Source organism: Rhinolophus ferrumequinum, chromosome 27 (genome assembly GCF_004115265.2).
Source record: "Rhinolophus ferrumequinum isolate MPI-CBG mRhiFer1 chromosome 27, mRhiFer1_v1.p, whole genome shotgun sequence".
NCBI lineage: Eukaryota > Metazoa > Chordata > Mammalia > Chiroptera > Rhinolophidae > Rhinolophus > Rhinolophus ferrumequinum.
Window position 1 is genome coordinate 22587980 of NC_046310.1, and position 19816 is coordinate 22607795.

The window sequence follows — 19816 nt, forward strand, 5'->3', positions numbered from 1 at the left end:
TTGGTTTGGTTTGTTTATTTTAGATTCTATGTGTGATTGAGATCATGTTAGTTGTCTTTCTCTTTTTGATTTATTTCACTTAGCATAATGCCTTCAAGGTCCAACCTTGTTGCAAATAGCAAAATTTCCTTCTGTTTTATGACTGAATAATTTTCCATTATGTATATATAACAAATTTTCTTTATCCATTCATCCACTGATAGACAGAATATATTTCCGTGTCTTGGCTATTATAAAGCTGCAAGGAACATGGGGGTGCGTATATCTTTTCAAATTAGTGTTTTCGTTTCCTTCAAATAAATACCCTGAAGTAAAATTGCTGGGTCCTATGGTATTGCTATTTTTAAGTTTTTGAGGAACCTCCATACTGGTTTCCATAGAGGCTGCACCATTTTACATTCCCACCAACAGTGCACGAGGGTACCCTTTTCTCCACATCCTTACCAACATTTGTTATTTCTTGTCTTTTTAATACTAGCTATTCTAACTGGTGTGAGGTGACATCTCATTGTGGTTTTGACTTGCATTTCCCTGATGCTGAGTGATGTTGAGCATCTTTTCATATGTCTATTGGCCATCTGTATGTCCTCTTGGGAAAATGTCTATTCAGATCCTCTGGCCATTTTTCAGTAGGATTGTTTGAGTTTTTGCCATTGAGTTGTATTTTGGATTTATGTATTTTGGGTATTAATCCCTTATCAGACACATGATTTGTAGATATTTTCTCCCACTCAATAGGTTGCCTTTTCATTTGGTTGATGGTTTCCTTTGCTGTGCAGAAACTTTTTATTTTGATACAGTCCCACTTGTTTATTTTTGCTTTTGTTGCCTCTGTTTGATGTGAAATCCAAAAAATTATCAGCAAGACCAATGTCAAGGAGCTTAGCGCCTATGCTTTCTTCTAGGAGTCTTATGGTTTTAGGTCTTTCAAATATTTAATTTTGAGTTGATTCTTGTATATGATGTCAGGTAGTATTCCATTTTAATGCTTTTGCGTGTAAGTGTCCAGTTTTCCCCAACACCATTTATTGAAGAGACTGTTCTTTCTCTGTTGTATATTCTTGGTTCCTTTGTCATAAATTAATTGGCCATGTGTGGGTTTATTCCTCAACTCTATTCTGTTCCATTGATCTATCTGTTTTTATGCCAATACCATACTGTTTTGATTACGATAACTTTGTAGTATAGTTTGAAATCAGAAAGTATGATCCCTCCAGCTAAGTTCTTCCTTCTCAGGATTGCTTTGGCTACTTGGGTCTTTTGTGGTCCATACAATTTTTAGGATTGTTGGTTGTATTTCTGTGGAAAATGCCATTAGAATTTTGATAGAAATTGCATTGAATCTATAGATCACTTTGGATAGTATGGGCATTTTAACAATATTTGCAATGCATGAACACAGAATATCTTTCCAGTTATTTGTGTCTTCAGTTTCTTTCTTCAATGTTTTATAGTTTTCAGTGTGCATGTCTTTCACTTCCTTGGTTAAATTTATTCCTAGGTATTTTATTCTTTTTGATACATTTGTAAATAGGATTCTTTTCTTAATTTCTTTTTTGATTATTTGTTATTAGTGCATGTATACGGCTGCACATGATTATTTTGTCAGTATACAAGAATGATTTTGTATCCTGCAATTTTACTAAATTTGTTTATTAATTCTAATAGTTTTTTGGTTGAGTCTTTAGAAATCTATTTTTCAGTATATCTGGAAGTAGAAGTTCTCTAAAAGTCCAAAATCTGCCATGTACGACGTCTCCTCTGTGAGGAAAAGAGAAATGCATATAAAGTAAAGCAGTTCAACAGAAGCAGTTTAGACATGGATTAGAAACAGGGAAGATTGGCAGTGGCAGAGAGCGGAATAAGATCCAAAAGTAGTTTACAGCCATAATCCATGAGATTTTCTCGTGCCACGTGGTTATCTTCGTGTTTGTTTATTTTCGGAAAACTCTTGTTTGATATGGAGTGATATGGGAAGTCGTGGAGAAACAATTGGGGTACCCTTGTAATGGTGCAGGTGGAAGAGAAAAGTCTGAACTGAAGCAGCGGCTAAAATTAATGACGAGAAAGGGATAGATCTGAGAAATTTTTTAACAGATTTTTGTCATCAAGAAAAGGTTATGTTTCATGTAATCCATTTCTAAAAGATTTATTTTGATTATCCATAAAAAATAAGGTAATGATATTTGGCATCGAAAGGGATGTTTCAGTTATTTTGAAATTTCACTTGTGTGCAGCAACCTTGTTTTCTGATGTCAAATAAATGAGGCATTTAGGTTAAATGGGATATTTGCTCTTCTACAGCATTTAATCCTTTGAGAAGACATTTTGAAACAGATGAAATACAATATCTAAAGACTTTTTTTTTGGTATCTGTTTTCTCTGATTAGGAAACTGAAAGGCACAAGGGATTTAAGTATAATAACTTCTTACTGATATGATGCAGTGTCAAATATGGTGACTCTGAAATAAGTGTCAGATATGTCTGGTTACTCCATTTGCCTCTTGTTACTGGAATGTGCTTACTGTTAGTATTTCTGTGTAAAAGTAGGGGTCGGGGGGAATGGGATATCATTACAAATTTTACATAAACGTTTAACTTACTCTACAAATTCAGACTCATTTAGAGTTAGTTCCATTGGTAGCCACAACTTTCATTGTATAGTTACATATTTAGATGGATGGGAGACGGGGAGATCTGAGAAAAAAATGTTCCTGGGCCATTTTTAAAAAATCAAAAGTGCTAACTAGCATTTTCAGTTGATTCACCACTTGAATTGGTGTTGTGGATAAAAGATCAGAATTTAGTCTCAGATGAGCTACATTAGGCTTTACAGCTTAATGGAATGGAATAGTGATGAAGAATAGAGTTAGATTGCCTGGGATCAAATCTTAGCCTAGCTATTTGCTAGCTGTTTGACTAAGGGGAAGTTACTGAATTCTGTGTCTCCTCATTTGTTTAATAAGGAGCCTAACTCTACCTACTTCTTAGGGTTGTATTAAATGGTACTCGATACGTAGTATATAGTAGGTGTTTAATAAATATGGCCTGTTAAATTTAATCCATGAAAATTTGGATTAACAACTAAAGATAAATTGTCCTTTATAGAAGAATTCGTTTTAGTACAAGATTTATGGTAGGGTGAAATAACAAGTATCTCTGTACCATTTTAGAATTGAAGTACCTTTTTAGAATCGTATCTATTGTGGGAAAAAAGATCCATACAGAAATTCCTGTATTCCTATAATTATCCAATTAGAAGAATCTCTCCCCAGATTTTCTTTTTGTTAATTGGTCCTTTGAAAATAATGTCAACATGTTTTTGTTGTCTTCTGACTGAATACCTAGATCCTATGGCATATAAAAACATTGCATTTAATGTAGTAAATCCCTGGCCTTCAATCATTTATTTTTGGAAACATTTTGGATCAGTTCCCATCATTGGAGGAAGATGAAATGGATCCCTCATCAGAGCTATTTATAAGCTTGTAGCTCTCAAGCTTTGAAACTGGTGACAAACACAGGGACAGAGTATCTTTCCCTTCTATCTTCTTTCTAAGGACAAATTTTTAAAATGTAATCCTACCCATTAAACCTTGTGACAGTAAAAAATGAGCCATTCATATGACTTGTCACTTGATTTTATTATTTTTTTTACTAGAAATGTTGCTTCCCCTCATTCTTTAGAATATTTAGTAAGTGATAAAAGGTTTGCTAGCTGTAGAATTTATTGACATTAATAAGGGTTCTGGTGCTTTTCCAGATAGGAGTCTTTCCACTTCATCTCCCAAACCTAATATCTAATGTTAATGCAGGACTTCACCTTTTGGAAGCACGTTTCTTCGTCGTGATTGTCATCATCGTTAGTTGCCATCTACTTGCCTGGTACCAAACTAGGATCTTTGTGCACATTATCTCATTTAATTTTTATGACAACTCTACTGGTCCGAGCAGTATTATACCTACTTGTAGTTAAGGAAACTGAGACTCAAGAAGTTAAATGACTTTTATATGTAATAGGAAAGAGCCAGGATTCTGGCTATGGCCTAGTTGAAGTTGACTCTGCCTGCCCACTATTCTGTGGTTTGTACAAAACTGGTTCTTTCCGTAAATATCTTGTTTGTTTTGAAGACTTTACATCCTTACGTGAGCATGAATACATGCATATGTGTGGAAGACAAAAAGACTACACCACAACCTTAGCAGTAGTTATCCCTGGATGGTGGGTTTATGGGTGCTGAGAAATTTTTTTCTTTGTATTTGTTTTTTCTGTACATGAACATACATATTTATATTTCGTAATAAACATGTTTATGTTAAACATTGAACTTAGTAATTGACATTTCCAATTTATTGTTGCTTATTTCTAGATCAATTGACCTCATTTCCTCGGTGGGAATCTAGTCACTATGACGTGGTAGTTGGTGTGTTGTCAGCCCGCAATCACCATGAGCTTCGACACGTGATAAGAAGCACCTGGCTGAAGCACCTAACACAACACCCGGCACTAAGGCAACGGTAGGTTTTCTGAGTTGCCACCTTGCCTGGTTCACTGAAGAACACTTCTGAAAACCCTCTTCTTGGACAGTCAGAGATGTCATTCAGACAGGTGGCCTCTTTCCGGGGAGAAGTGGCTATTTCATTTTGCTTTTCCTCCATATGGTTGAGCCCCAAGAGTAAGTTGATCCAAAGTTTTAAGCCTAAAGATAGTTGGAGGAGAGTATTGTCATTGGTTAACATACCTAGTATTTATACATCCCTAGTATTTATTGTGTTATTTATTTATGTTTGTTTTGCCTTGGATTTGGAATGGCAATTCTTAAAAGGCTCTGTTCCAGAATAGTTCTCTGCTTAGACACATTGTGTCGAAATATGCTTTTTACTAACTTCACAGAGATCCACTTAATGTTTTCCCTTCTGTGGTGTTTTTCAGTTGTGTGATCTGCAGTGGGTGTAATACGCCACACTTCTGCCTTCCAGGGCTGAGCTTTGCTAGCACAGCTCGTGTTGACATTAGATGGCTTGGTTACTGGTTAGGAGCCTAAGGCCTTAGTCTTCTCAGCGAGACAGGCCTCTGAGGATTGTGTACTGAAGTTTTCGTGGGAGAGAAGCATGGAAGCTTGGACTTCAGCTATGTGAAGACACTCGGGTGATAAGCAGAGAAGGCCCTGAGGATTGCATTAAACTGTCACATTTGTGACTGAGTAGCTGTAAAAGCGAATTGCAGTTGTGAATTTCCTTGTCACTAGCAATGAACATTTATAGATTTCGTATCTTATTCATAGCAGCTTTCATTCCTTTTCAAGATAGGTTTCTTTAGCTCATGATCACAATGATAATAGAACCTATTACCCGGCAACTGAAAGACCTCAGAATCGTCTCTACCATCAAACCACCTCCAAAACCTGCTCTTCCTGTATAGTCTTTCCCCGCTCAGAAATAATGATCCCCCTCTGCCAGGCGCTCAGACCAAAACCCGTGGTGTTTGTATTGTAAATGGGGGGCAAGTCCCCCTCATGGGGTTTTTCAGAATCAATCTGCCACGTCCACAGAAATTGCACCGGGAGAGGCATATGGAATTAATTAAAGGATTTATCACACTCACAGATCCTAGAGAGGGAGGCACAGCACGCCACACGGGGCCATACAGGAGGGGGCCCGGCCCAGCTGGTGGGGAGCCAAGAGAATGAGCAGCCATGGACAAGCGCGTTTATTGGGGGTCATGGTGGAGAATACAGTTGACTCTTGAACAACATGCGTTTGAACTGCGTGGGTCCACTCGTGGATTTTTTCAGTAAATACTGTAATGTATTTTATTTTCTTAATGACATTTTCTTTAGTGTCCTTTATTGTAAGAATACAACATATAATATGTATAACACACAAAATATGTGTTAATCAAATGTTTAGGTTATCAGTAAGGCTTCCAGTCAATATTAGGCTCTTAGTGGTTAAATTTGAGGGGAGTCAAAGTTATACGCGGGTGTTCGACTGTGCCGTGCTCAGTCCCCCTAACCCCCGCATTGTCCAGGGGTCAGCTGTACAAGCAAAAGGCAAGAGGGGATCTCATTGGTGCATTTGAATGTCACTAGATCACAGTCAAGAGAGGGCAAGAAAGGGAACCTGTGGCGAGGACCAGCCTGGACAGGACACTCACAGCTTGTTCGTGCGTTGAGGCCTCGTGGAAATAGGAAGTTTTAAAAATGTACAGTATCGTCCTGATGCTTCTTTCGCTCACATGGCATATCCAGTCTATCAGCGTATCCTCTTGGTGCTACCATTAGATCACTTCCGGAATCCGACTTCTCAGCACCCTCACCACTGCTGTCAGAACCGCCCTCCTGGCCTAGGCCCATTACCTCTCACCTGAATTGCAGAAGCCTCCTTATCTGAATTTCCTGCTTCTACCTGTGATCCCCTAGATTTTATTTTTCATACAGCTGCCAGAGTGAACCTTTTAAGATTAATCAGTTATGTCAGTTTTCTGCTCGTACCCCTCCATTGACTTCCCTTCTTGCTCAGAATGAGATACCAAGTCTTTATTGTGGTCTTCGACCTCATCTACATGTACTTTCCCTTCAGTGGCCATCTCACTGGGCTTTGATACACTAGCCGTGCTCCTGCCACAGGACCTTTGCACTTGCTGTTTCCCCTGCCTGTGCCACTCTTCACTGGATAGCCTCATGGCTCACTTCTCCAGATCTCTAACTAGATGTCACTGCAGCAGGCAGCCCCATATTAAATAGCATTCCACCCCTATTCCATCCCTATCTTCCCTTACTAGGCTTTATTTTTCTTTATGATACCACCACCTAGCACGTGTAATTATATTTAGTTCTATATGTACATTTAGTTGTATATTTATAAATTGTATATTTATAAGTTTCATGAGTATAGGGGCTTCAGCTTTTTTCATTGATGTATTCCTAGTATCTAGAACCGAAGTTGGCACAGAGTAAGGCACTCAACTATTGAAGGAATGATGCAACTAAATGTAACAAGTAAAATTAATGTAACATTTAGGCATTCACCAGTAATTCATTTGCCATCATAGCATTCTTTCTTTAATTAGTAAGTTTGGTGATTTATAAAAATGATGGGATATTTAATATATAAATATAAAAATAGATATTAGCCAAAAACAACTTCCTGGGGCAAAGTAATTTTGTGGACCTAGTAAGATTATTTAGGATGACTTTAAAAAAAAAACATCTGTAATAATTAGCAAATTTATTTCTGTTTATACTTTATTCTAAATACTAGTTTATGAAAGATATTCTGCGTCAGTTGGCCATTGGTAAAAGAAAGGATTTGCATTTCTGTGGTTAAGGTTTACTTTCAAATTTTGCATTTCACTGAAGTAGCCAAACTCCACATATATTTCAGGGACCTTATTTAATTAACCTTTGTAATAAAACCCTAAGTTGTCAATTGCACAAGTATTTAATAATGTCTTCTGTTTGCAGATAGTGTACTATGTGTGGTAGAATACAAAGATAGATATAATATAGCCTGAGTCTTTAGGAGGGCATGAAGTTGAGTAGAAGGAAATAGGTGTGATAGTGTAGTAAGACGTGTTGTGATATAAATCGATGTAAAATAGCCTGGAGTGTTTGGGAAATGCCAAGCAGTTCTGTGTCACTGGAGCACATGGATGGGGGTGTTTGTGGATGAGTGTGAGATAGAGCACTAGAAGGAAAGCGGGGTGGAGAGACGGAGATTGTTACACGAGTGGGGAGGGCGTGTAGCTATGAGAGGTCGGCAGTGACCAGGTCGTGCAGGACAATGGTGTTGAGAGCTCAGTGGCCAGATGAGACGTCTCAGGCAGGGACTGAGAAGGGGCGGAACTAAAGTGCTGACCTTATAAGAAAATAACCGAATGCTGAAAGAGGAGGCGGAGTCTAGGATGATTGCTAGCTTTCTGACTTGGACAATATTGAGATCCTCAATCAAGACAAAAAGTACTAGATGAGAAGAGCAGATTTCATGGGGAAGCTCAGTTGTGGATTTGTTGACGTTGAGGTACCTGCAGACAGTGCTGGTAGATGTTTACCAGCTGGCTCTCTGAGAACAAGGTGCTTATATGTGTGTAGCGTCTGAAAAGTGTTGTTGATAGAAGGGGTGTATAGCACAGAACTGACAGGTAATATGATACTCTCTACTCTCAAGACCATGTAGCCAGTTAATCCTCATGGAATGCCCTCTGTGCTCGCTAGCCTTCTGTGTCTTTAACCAACTGTGGTTGCAGTTGACAAAAGCATGTAGTTCTGACATAAATGTTTCCTTTAAGTTACAGAATAAGACTAGAGTGACAACTAAGATGTGACAGAACTTCACTCCTAGTCAATATAAGTGAGTGACGACTTTGCTGAATCAGATAACAGATTTTGAACAATGAGTCTTTCCTCAATTTTTGTACTATTCACAATGGAATGGCTCTAGACACTATAGACACGTCACATTTTTCAATTTAATATGCATTATTAACATTTTCTTCATCATTTTCCTAAGTCTAGACAATCAATAAGACAATAAATCAAACCCTTATTGGTTGTCAGTTTCCTTGGTGTACATGTTGCCACCGTGGCCAGTTGCAAGCGTCTAACGTGGTGTCTCTGAACACGGAGTTGGGGAAGCTACACAGTAGCGTGCTGTTAGAACATTTCCACTGTACAGAGATAAGTAACCCCCAGAGCATAGATAATAGTGAAATAATTAAGAAATGATTGAGTATTTCCTTTCTTTTTAATGTAATGTATTTAATTGTAATTTTAAGTGATTAAATTTATAATAAAGACTGCGCTTAATAACCAGCTCACAGACTTCCAAAAATTCAGTAGTTGGCTCTCAAGCCAGTAGCGGCAGGCTCCAGCACTGCTGTCTGCGGGCCATCGAGGTGAAGACGTCCAGTGAATTTCTGGATCTTAGACGATGGTCCAAAATAGAGGGGCTAATTCAGGCATCGTTCCCTGGCTAGCTGAAGCCTTGGGCATAAATGTTGTCCAGGGAGAGCAAGTGAAAAGAATAAAACGGGATCCGAGGGCAAAGCCCTGGGGTCATACCCACTTTTCGTGGACAAGCTGGGGAGGAAGAGCCAGTGGTGCCACTTGAGCAGGGCCCGTCAGCAGGGGAGAAAGCACTGGAGGAGACGAGCGCTATGGAGCCGGAGAGAAGCCAGGTAGTGAGGGCCGAAGCGTGTGCCGGTAGCAGCAGATCAGTGGTGACACTGGTGCAGACATCCCAGAGGAGCGGGGACATTGCCGCTAACATTTCTGTTTCATAAGATGAGTGGGAAATGAGAAACCAGAGGCCGCAGATTTAGTGCATTCCTGTGACGGTAGCTTAATGGAAATGAAAGTCGGGACTTCATCGTATTTACAACTTGTGGGGAAGGGGCCACCAGTTACAGGTAACCAGTGAGGCAAGGTCGAGGAGAGGAGAGGACAGGACCTCCTCTCAGACTAATCTTGAGCAGAAGGAACACCTGAAATGGAAGAAAGCAAGCGGAGAAGATTGCAGACATAGATGCGGTGTTAGGTGTGGGTGTGAGAAGTTGACCTCATGGTGGTCTGAGCGTCTGCTGGTAGCCAGGCCAATCGTTTCACACGTGGGGCTCACACGTAAGTCAGTTGGTAGTTAGCACCTTGGGTTTGCTTGTTCCCCCTTTTTGCCAGACTAGAAGAATAAAATTAGAATGAATCCTAATAAATACTGTGTCTCAAAGTAAAAGCTCTGAGGTGGGCGTGAGGCAACGTGCATGTGCAAGGTGAAAATCAGTAACCGGCATTCATGCCACACCTCTTTCAGCGTGCTCGTGAAGTTCATCATAGGTGCTCGTGGCTGTGGCGTGCCCGTGGAGGACCGGGAGGACCCCTACTCCTGCAGACTGCTCAACATCACGGATCCAGGTGGGTCTCCTGTCCTCGGCCTATGACTGCCGAATACAGGTTTGGTGTTAGGAAAAGTCGCTAAGCTGAATAGGTCGGTGTCTGGATGTAGCATCGAGCTTTCATCAAAATTTACCTTGCATCCTTTCTGACAGAGTCCTCGGGGTATCTGTTAAGATTCTTTACAGATATAGGTAATTTCAGGGTCCAAGCGGGTTTATGTTTCAGTATGATTCAGGTGTATCTGGAAATTCAAGAAGAGATAAATCCTCAATTACTGAATTTTGAACTTTTGGAAAACTGCTGATTTCACCAGCCTGTTGATTTATAATAGCCTCGATTACAAGTATGTGAATCAACTTTCTCTTAGAATTATTGCCTAAGCTTCTGCAAAAGAAATAGAATAAAAAATTAAAAACACAAGTAGTACTTTTTTATTTCTTACAATTAAAAACTTGAGTTCTGTTGAGGATGAAGAATGGTGGGCGTAATTAGGTTCTATGTGTTATCCGGGAATCAGTTTTAGGAAGTTGGTAACTGTAAATGCCTATACTGGTTTGTTAGCATTTCCTATTATGTGCAGCTGTGGTTCTAAGGGAGATTAAACTTTTCCAGATCTTAAATGTGCTGATTATGACTTCTTGTATATCAAGATTGGTCAAACCTATGTAATTACATACATGTCACTTTTCTAGGCTGCGATCGTGGAATGCTTAAGTCATGGGCTCTGCAGTCAGGCCCCATGGCTTTAAGTCTAGGCTCGGGCAGTTTTTCAGCTGTATGACCTTTGATTCGTTATTTGCCCCTCTGAGCCTCAGTTTCATCATCTGCAAACTGGGAATAAATACTTATTCATAGGGATTGACATGAGGATGAAATAAATTGATATGTATAAAATATTTAGAATAGTTCCTAGAACATGGCAGGTGCTTAATTTATTTTATTTTATTTATTTATTTTTTTATTTAAATTTATTGAGGTGACAATTGTTATTAAAATTAAATAGATTTCAGGTGTGCAATTCTATATCACATCATCTATAAATTACATTGTGTGTTCACCACCCAGAGTCAGTTCTCCTTCCATCACCGTATATTTGATCCCCCTTACTTTTTATAAAGTTGGGTTTCAGTCAGCTTTTTAAATAAATTGGACCATAGTTTCAGATCTGCATTGTAAAGCAGAGGTTTCTTACTGAAGATTTCTATGAATTTAGTTAACTTTGTAAGCAAACTTTTGTGTGTAATTGTGTTTTTCGTGGGACAGGGTCCTTTAATTTTCACTGGAGTCCCGAAGTGACCATGAACCTAATAAAATATTACTAATGATTTAAGAGTAGCCTAGAACAAATCACATTTGAAATCTTAAACCAAACCAATTTTTTAAAAACCTCACCTTTAAATTAACTAGACTTTTATTAAAATCTATTACTCATTGATAGTAAAGAAGTAGAGCTTTCCACTGATAGAAAATTTTCATATATGTAACACCCAAGTTTCACATTTAAAAATAGGTATAACTAAATTTATATTGAACCTGATTTTGTCTTTCTGATAATTCAAATGGTGTGTAGGTTTGTTTCAGTCCTTTAAGGTCCTCGTGGACATTAATCACCATATTCTGGATGTGTAGAAGTTTTGATTAATAGCAGGATGAAGGCAGCAGGATTTCCTGTGTTCATCTGTCTTAGAAAATATGTATTAATAATTACGTTATAATGTGCTTAGCTTATTACCTGTAGTAGGCATCTGCTTTGGATCTATTTCATTTACTAAATGTATTAAAGAGAAAAATTTCTGCTGTCCAAATTGGGAGCCCAGACTCCCCGGCCAGTGTGTGCGCAGCCCACAACTAAGTCGGTTCCTTCCCCTTTCCCCTCCTGCTCATGTATGTAATTGGCCAGGAGCCGTCAAGGCTCTCAGTGCCGTTTTACTGAGCATCTATTGAGTATAAAATAGCTTTCTAGGAACTCTAACGCAGGGATCCCAGTGATCCTCCGGGAGTGGGAAGGAAACAGAATTCTTATTTATCTGAAAATAAGAAAATAGAATCTTCATTAACCCTGAATGTATTGACTGACAATACATGTATTTTGTAAAGAAATGTGAGTGTGTGTATAAATATTTTTAACTGATGGGGTTATGTGTTCAACAAAGTTGGAAAACCGTAGCTCTAAAAGGTACAACAAAGAACTTTGATATAATAATCTTGTAAAATAGGTTTTCATATTACTTCTCAAAGTGGCACTGACATTCTCAGCCATATTAACTGCTTCATGTAATCTATTCGGAATCATTTATGGCCATTGAAAAGTTATTTGAAAAGGACTGTTGTTGACCTTGATTAGACAGCTGCGGAGGAGTGGAAAGGGCACTGAATTTGAAGTCACCAAACTTGGGTTTGATTCCTGACTCTACCACTTTCTGTGACCTTGGGCAAATTACTTAGTATCTCCCAGCTTCAGTGTCTTAATCTGAAAGCTGGAGATAAAGCCACAGCCACACAGTGCAGTTGTGAAGATGTGTGTATGAGGGCATGGCACAGAGTAGGTGGCCAGAAATGCGTACTGTTCGATGTCCTTATCTTTTCTCAGAGTTATATAGCAAGGGATTTTCAGTGTTGTTTGAAGTGATTTCAGTTACTCTTGTCTGTGGTAATTGCTTGACATCACAAATATTTTAAATTACCCAAGAAGAAGTAGAATTTTTGGAATTTGCAGAGCAAGACTAAATTTATTATTAATGGCTGCAGTCAGTACTGTTGTTTTTAATATCCAAACTTAATTTATCCAACCTTTCCTAATAGATGCCTTTGAATTTAATATTCCCCAGTGGTGTTCACACAAACATATGCACAAGTATAGGCAAAACTCTATTGCAGTAGTTCAGATCACTAAATATTTTACTTAGTTGTGGCTGAAAACTGTTCTTAAATTTCTAAGTAAGTTTGTTTTTTCTTAGTAGCAACCATATTTCTGAAGCATATTTTAAAATTATTGCCATTTGTGAAAGAATTATATAACAAGTACCTTAGATTTTGCCATCAAGCCCACTTTGTTACTTTCATATTAGTAAAATAAGACTACACTTGATTGATTGTTTAAAACTCCTTTTCTCATTATTTCCTTAGTTTTGAATCAGGAAATTGAGGCGTTTGATCTTTCTGAAGACACTTCATCGGAGCTCTCCGAGGACCGAGTCGTCAGCGTGAGCTTCCGAGTTCTCTACCCGATCGTTATTACTAGTCTCGGGGTGTTTTATGACACCAGCGATGTGGGTTTCCAAAGGAACATCACTGTCAAGCTTTATCAGGCTGAACAGGAGGTAAGCACTGCTTGTACAGGTTTTCCCCATTTTTCCTTTTCGAAAACATCACCTTTTTCCTCATGGTGTATCATAGGTTGGGAGACTTCACCTTTCTTCCCTGTCAATTGGGTACATTTACGTTATAGTGTAGTGTATTATAATGCTGGTTTGGGAGAGAATACCAATGAATAAACGTGTTATATCTAGAAAAGAAGGAGTTGGACCAGATTCGAAATTCCCAACCTCAAATCCTTGAAAGCCGAAGGGATTTCAAAAGTTGGTAACGAATATCAAAAGTTTGGGACTCTTAGGTATAAGCGAGTGTTGTCTCTGTCGTCCCAACCCTAAAAGTCTGTCACTGTAATAGGAGGCTAACAGCTGCTTCAAATCTTTTGTATAATAAGGATGGAGAGGGAACAAAAGTTTAAAACAATTGAGGTTACTCTGTTCTTGATATTTGGGGAAATCTGATTTGTTCACAGTGTATCTGAAAGAGTGTAGCAAGGAAGTGTATCAGCAAAGATCTGTTTCCAGATTTTCAACTACAGAAATCTTGAAAGAATTACCCAGTGAACACCCATATATTTACCAACTAAATTCTACAAATAGTTGACATTTTATTTTATTGTCTTTATACATACATAGTCATTCATCAATCTTTTTAAAAAAATATCTCAGAGTAAGTTGCAGGCGTGAGGTCACTTGAACTCTAAACACGTCAGTGTGCATATCACTAACGGGACTTTAATATTGTGGGTTGTTTTAATTTTACACACTGTGAAATGTGTATTCAGTCAGTTTTTTAAATTGCATAAACCTGTGTAACACAAACTTCTATCACCCTACCCCATTGCCTAAATTTAGGCAGCCACTGTTTCTTGTTTTTCAACCATAGACTAGTTTTTACCTGTTGTGGGACTTCATATGTAAATAGAATCATGTAGTAAGTGCTCTCGTGTAAGGCTTCTGTCACTCGGCATTGTGTTTGTGCACGTTGTTGTATGTATCAGTGAATTTTTCCTTTTCCTTCTTTTAACTGCTAAGTTGTATTCTAGCAGGACACAGTATTTATCCATTCTCCTATTAATGGGCACCTAGACTGTTTCCAGGGTTTTTCTCCTTTATACTGTTAATGTGATAAAGTACATTTGTTGACATTAGAGTGTTAAACCAGCCTCCTATTCCTCTCGGTCGTGATGTATTATTCTTTTTATGTATTGCTGGAAATTGTTTCTTGTGGAGAGCATATAGTTGGATCTTCCTTTAAATCCATTCTGAGAATTTCTACTTTTTACAAAGAGTGTTTATTCCATTTACATTTAATTCAGTTATTGAAGTGATTGGATTTCAGTTTTTCATTTTGCTATTTTCTATTTGTTCCACCTTTTTAAAAATTTTTCTGTTCCTCTTTTCCTGCCTTCTTTTGGGTTAATTAGATTTTTTTAGAATTCCATTTTAATTTATCTGTTTCCTTTTAGCTATAGCTCTTTGCACTATTATTGTTCGTGTGTATGGTTGACATAAGGATTAGACGATAAACCCTAAACTTTTCAATCTTAAAGTTAATGTTGTACCCCTTTATGTAAAATATAACAGCTTTGCAACTCCACAGTTGGATTTACCATCTCCTATTTTGTTTACTCTATTTGTTATATGCATTACATCTATGTATGCTATAAATCCCACAGTACAGTGTTATAATTTTTGCTTTAAACAGCTAAATGTGTATTAAAGTAAGTTAGATAAAAATAATGTTTTATATTTGCCCACATTTTTACCATTTCTGGTAAAAATATTCCTTCCTGAGTATCCAAGTTGCCATCTGATATCAGCTCCTTCAACCCAAAGAACTTACAGTGCAAGTTTACTGTGATAAATTCACTCCGTTTTCATCTTTCTGAAAATGTTTTAATTTTGCTTTTATTTTTTAGCCTCCATTTATTCTTGTGGGATATTTTCTGGATATAGAAATTCTGGGTTGACTTTTTCTCTTTTCAATAAGTTAAAGATGTCACTCCAGTGTTTTCTGGCCTCCATTGTTTCTAGTGAGAAGTCAATCATCCTTCATATTGTCGTTCTCATGTTTGATGTATGTAATGTGGTTTTTGTGTTTTTTCTGGTTGCTTTTAAGATTTTCTCTATATTTGGTTTTAAGCAATTTGGTTGTGTTGTACCTTGGTGTGGTTTTTCTTTATCTGTTTTGCTCAGGGTTTGTCAAGTTGCTTCAATGTATAAATTTGTCTCTTACCAAATTTGGGAAACTTTCAGCTATAATTTCTTCAAAAAAAAATTTCCCAGCGCCATTCTCTCAACTTGATCAAAATTTTGTATTCTGTGGGTTCCAGTTGTACATATTAGACCTTTTTGAATTGTCCCACAGATCACAAAACTGTTTTCATTTTTTTAAAAATTTTTTCCTCTTTTTCAGGTTTCATAATTTCTATTAATCTGTATTCAAATTCAATTCACTGACTCTTCTACCATCTCAAATCTGTTACACCTAGCCAGTGAATTTTTAATTTTAAATATTGTACTTTTTATTTTTAGAATTTCCATTTAATACTTTTGTATAGTTACAATTTCTCTAAAATATTCTGTGTTCATTCATTTTGAGCATGTTTTTTCCTACAGTCCTGATCTTCGTTATAATAATGGCTTTAAAACTGACTGCTTGTTCTAATATTTGAGTCATCTTGGGATCTGTCTTTATTGATTATATCTTTACTCTTGAGTGTAGATAACATTTTCCTGTTTTAGAGCTAGTGACTTTGGATTATATCCTAGATATTGTGAATAATTCATTGTAGGATCTCTGGATCCTGTTACATTTCTTGAAAAAGTATTTAGTGGTTTGCAGATGGTTAAATTAGCTGGACACTGGAGACTTTAAACTGTTTCCCTTGCAATGGACAGCAGCTGAAATCTCCTTTCAGTTCTTTTGCACTTATATGGGCTGCTTGGATTCTGTTTTGAATGTGTGTTTTATGAGTCAGCCGCAGATTTGTGCAGAATTTATATGAAGAATTTAGGCTCTCTCTCTATGACCTTTTCCTTTCTGGGCTTTTCCTCATTACTTTCCAGCTGATGTGTTTGCTCCAACTCTTTCATCTCATTCTGCAGCCAGAAAGAGTGCAAGTTTTTAATTCAATTGTTTAGTTGCCTCTCAAAATGTGACACAAAGAGCTGTAAAGTGTCGGGGAGGCAACCCACTGTCCATCTCTTCTTCACAGTATTGATTTTCCTCCAGTTTCTGCCTGCCTTGTTCGCATTCCAGTGCTTTCAGATTAGTTTTTTAAATGTTTTGTCCAGTGTTCATAATTGTTATCTACAGAATTGTTCTGGTGTCACTGGAAACAGAACTGTGTTCGTGTTTTTTAGGCATCTTTAAAAATGTTTTTATATTATTGCTAATATTGATTGTTACTAACGGGTACAATGCTAATCAACAATAAATATACAAATGAATCTAAGATTAAATTTCTTTTTTGCAGTTTGTCCTAAAGAATCCGTGTAGTTTGTAAATGTGCTTAATGACATAAATATGAGGGAGGGAACAAGTCCTCGTGAAGATTCCTACCATTATGATTACAGTGAGAAGAAACTTATTAAGCTATTCAAGTACAGGAGTTTGTATTATTGAGGTTAAAGGTTTCATTAATACTGAATTTACATAGGTAACTGAAATAGCAATATACTGAATTCCGTCCTTATCTAGAAATTAGCATTAATCTTGAATGTTTTTGATACACTTGTCTTAGTATATGTAGTTTTTTTTTAAACTGTTATGTATTTGGTTCAGATGTACAAAATTTTGATCAAGTTGATTTAACTTTTAGTTGACGTATTTTTAGACAAGGAGAAGTCAGTCTTTGTCCTAATCTAAGCTGGATGCTAATGGGTTCACAGGTAGTCACGATGCAAAAAGTATTACCACCGTGTTGCTAAGAACTGGTGTTAATGAAAGAAATACACACAATCCACTAAGACGGCCCCCCTCCCATTTCTGAACTTCTGCGTGGTCTTGATAGCTTTAACAGAAGTTTCCCATGTGTAAGTTGGTGTATAAGAATGGGCACAAGAAAATAAGGAAATGTTCTTGCCTAAAACAAACTGGGAAGGACCCAAGGAAGCAACACGCTTAATGTGAAATAGCGTTCTTTTATAGTCCCTTTTCGTTTTTTGTTTTTTCTTCTAAAGGGTCTTCTTGGACGAGGGATTCCCGAATAGCTTTGTTCCATGTAGAAATCTGTGATGTTTCAGTTTATTTTTAACCCTTTGGGGTTAAACCTAGTAAACTGGCTTAATTTAACAGCACTTCACACTTACCCTAATGTTCCTCATTTCAAGGTGGGTTGTTTTTTTTTAAGGTTATATGGATTATGTTTAGTGGTTTAGAACTTCATAACAACTTTGGTTACCTTAAATATCTTTATTTAATAACCATGGTTGCACTGGAAAACCCAAATGATACCTAAACCACAGTACAACAGTGTTAGTAACCATGGTTGGGACCACTGGGGATTTAGCTGACCAAGACGTAAGCAGTTTTGAAAACTTGTTGTATATGCAGTGTCCAACATGAAGTATTTTTCTTGTCCCTTCTCCCCCATTTGTAGGAAGCCCTCGTCATTGCTCGCTTTAGTCCTCCAAGCTGCGGTGTGCAGGTGAACAAGCTGTGGTACAAGCCTGTGGAGCAGTTCATCTTACCAGAGGTACTGGGTGGAGTGCAGACTGTAGGCGCAGGCGCGGGGCTGTGCTCTCAGGGGCGGGCGCTGGATATTCTGTCTCCAAGGGGTAGGAGAGGCTCCCAGCTCCAGGGGCTTCACCAGGCCTCGAGGTTCCCAAACCACACTTTGTGAAAAGCGTTGCACGTTACCTTGGCTTAGTTAGTGCAGTAGGGTAAGTAAATTCCTATCCTTTGTGCTTAAAACAGCATGGCTATTGTAAGGACAAAGGATAGTAATTTACTTATCTAAAGAAAGGGGGTGAGGGAGTGCAGACAGAATAATGGCAAAGAGATCGGCCTCATTTCCAAGGTAAATTAAACTTCTCCAAGCTGTGGAAGATGTCTGAAAACATAACTGCCACCTTCCGGTCCCTCGAGGTGCAGGACCCCAGGTGCCCCCTGCGGTCCCCGAGTGGAGCTGCGACCTGGTTACCGTTGGGTGTGAACAGGTTGTCCACCCATCACCCTCTGCCTTTTCGGGCCATTTCAGTCTAGTCCAAGCACACGCCTGATCTCCGTGCTCTGAAACCACAGGAGGGGTCAGTTTTCCAGACAGTTCTGGGAGTCACTTTAGATTAGCTGTGCAGTTCCGCGCACAGCATGAAAGCCGAGGTAAGATGTGGAAGCTAGACAGGTGACCAGCCCTGCTGACTAAGCAGGAGACGTTTTTCTGCCCCCGCCTTAGGGGCTGTTCACACTTAACACAACAGCAGAACCCCACATTTTTTGACATGCTGTAGCACTCTGGAGTCACATACCAGTAGTTGAAACTGTGTATGCTTTCTGTCAAAGGCATCTCCTTTATTTTACCTATAGATGAGCTTCCATTTAAAAACTTTTAAACGCAAAACCAAAACACCAGAAAATATTTCTGATTTCTCAGTGTTATTAAAAAGACCACAGTGAATATCCTTACACCTCCCTTGTGTATGTAACTGGTTGTTTTCTTAGGATGAATTGTTGATTCAAATTTATACACATTTGTAAGGCATATGGTTGTTTTCTGGAGGGCAGTTTAGCAGTTTGTATCAATTTGAATAATCATCAGCATTATATGAGAATGCCTGTTTTCCTATATCTTTTTAAAATTGCATATATGAACTTTTTTCTTTGTTAAGTGAGGTGTGTTGGCCAAGTTTTGGGACATCTGGTTTGAAGGAAGCCATTCTTTGGTTTGTTTATTCTTTTACTCGGAAAATATTTATTGAGGACTTAGTATGTGGCAAGCAGTGGAGCTATATAAGGATACAATACAAAGATCTCTGAGCATAAAGCAGCTTGCGTCCCAGTGGGGAGAGAAGACCTAACACTGATACTCTGCTTTGCTTACTGTGTGCCAGGCACGTTGGAAGTTACTTTCCTAATTTAACTAATTGGGAAGCTCCTTTCGGTTCGAAGCAAATCATTGATGAGAGTCCTTCATTTCCTCAGAACTAGCGTGAGCAGAACCTAACTCAGACTTTGTGTGATTCCCAAAGGGCGAGAACCGTTATTCTGAGGAGACCGGGAGCAGTAGCATTGTGTTAGCTGTTAGACAGAACGGTCTGAAGCCTGATGTAGCGCTGATTTTCACAAAAGACTTAGGAGGACTGTCATGAGTGGGAAAGAGAAAAATGATGCGTCTGGGAGTAAGATGTGTGGGCACATTTAAGTGCCAGTGCCTGAGCGGGTACCTGGGGTACAGCCTGCTCAGCCACTCGGCGGCTGTGACCTCGTGCAGGCTACTTCCTCTCACTGTGTGTGTGTCTTCCCTGTAAGGCAGAGGTGCTGCACAGCCCAGGTCAGAGGGTCGTCTGGGGCTGGCTGATTTGATACATGTAGAATGGGTAGGGCATGCTGCCACACGGTGGGCACTCAGTACCCCCGTGCTACTCGTCTGGATTGGGGGTCCTGGTCT

General features: G+C 38.4%; 1 protein-coding gene across 2 annotated transcripts in view; it reads left to right on the forward strand.

Moving 5' to 3' along the window:
* The window catches only part of B3GALNT2 (beta-1,3-N-acetylgalactosaminyltransferase 2), a 48159-nt gene that overhangs the window by 5460 nt on the left and 22883 nt on the right, over positions 1-19816 (forward strand). Inside the window, exons 2-5 of one of the 2 annotated variants that reach the window (XM_033099573.1) lie at positions 4372-4519; positions 9809-9909; positions 13018-13211; positions 17810-17905. In XM_033099573.1, the coding sequence (XP_032955464.1) occupies positions 4372-4519; positions 9809-9909; positions 13018-13211; positions 17810-17905 (539 nt within the window). The remainder of the gene's footprint in view (positions 1-4371; positions 4520-9808; positions 9910-13017; positions 13212-17809; positions 17906-19816) is intronic. The other variant, XM_033099574.1, reaches the window with a different exon arrangement.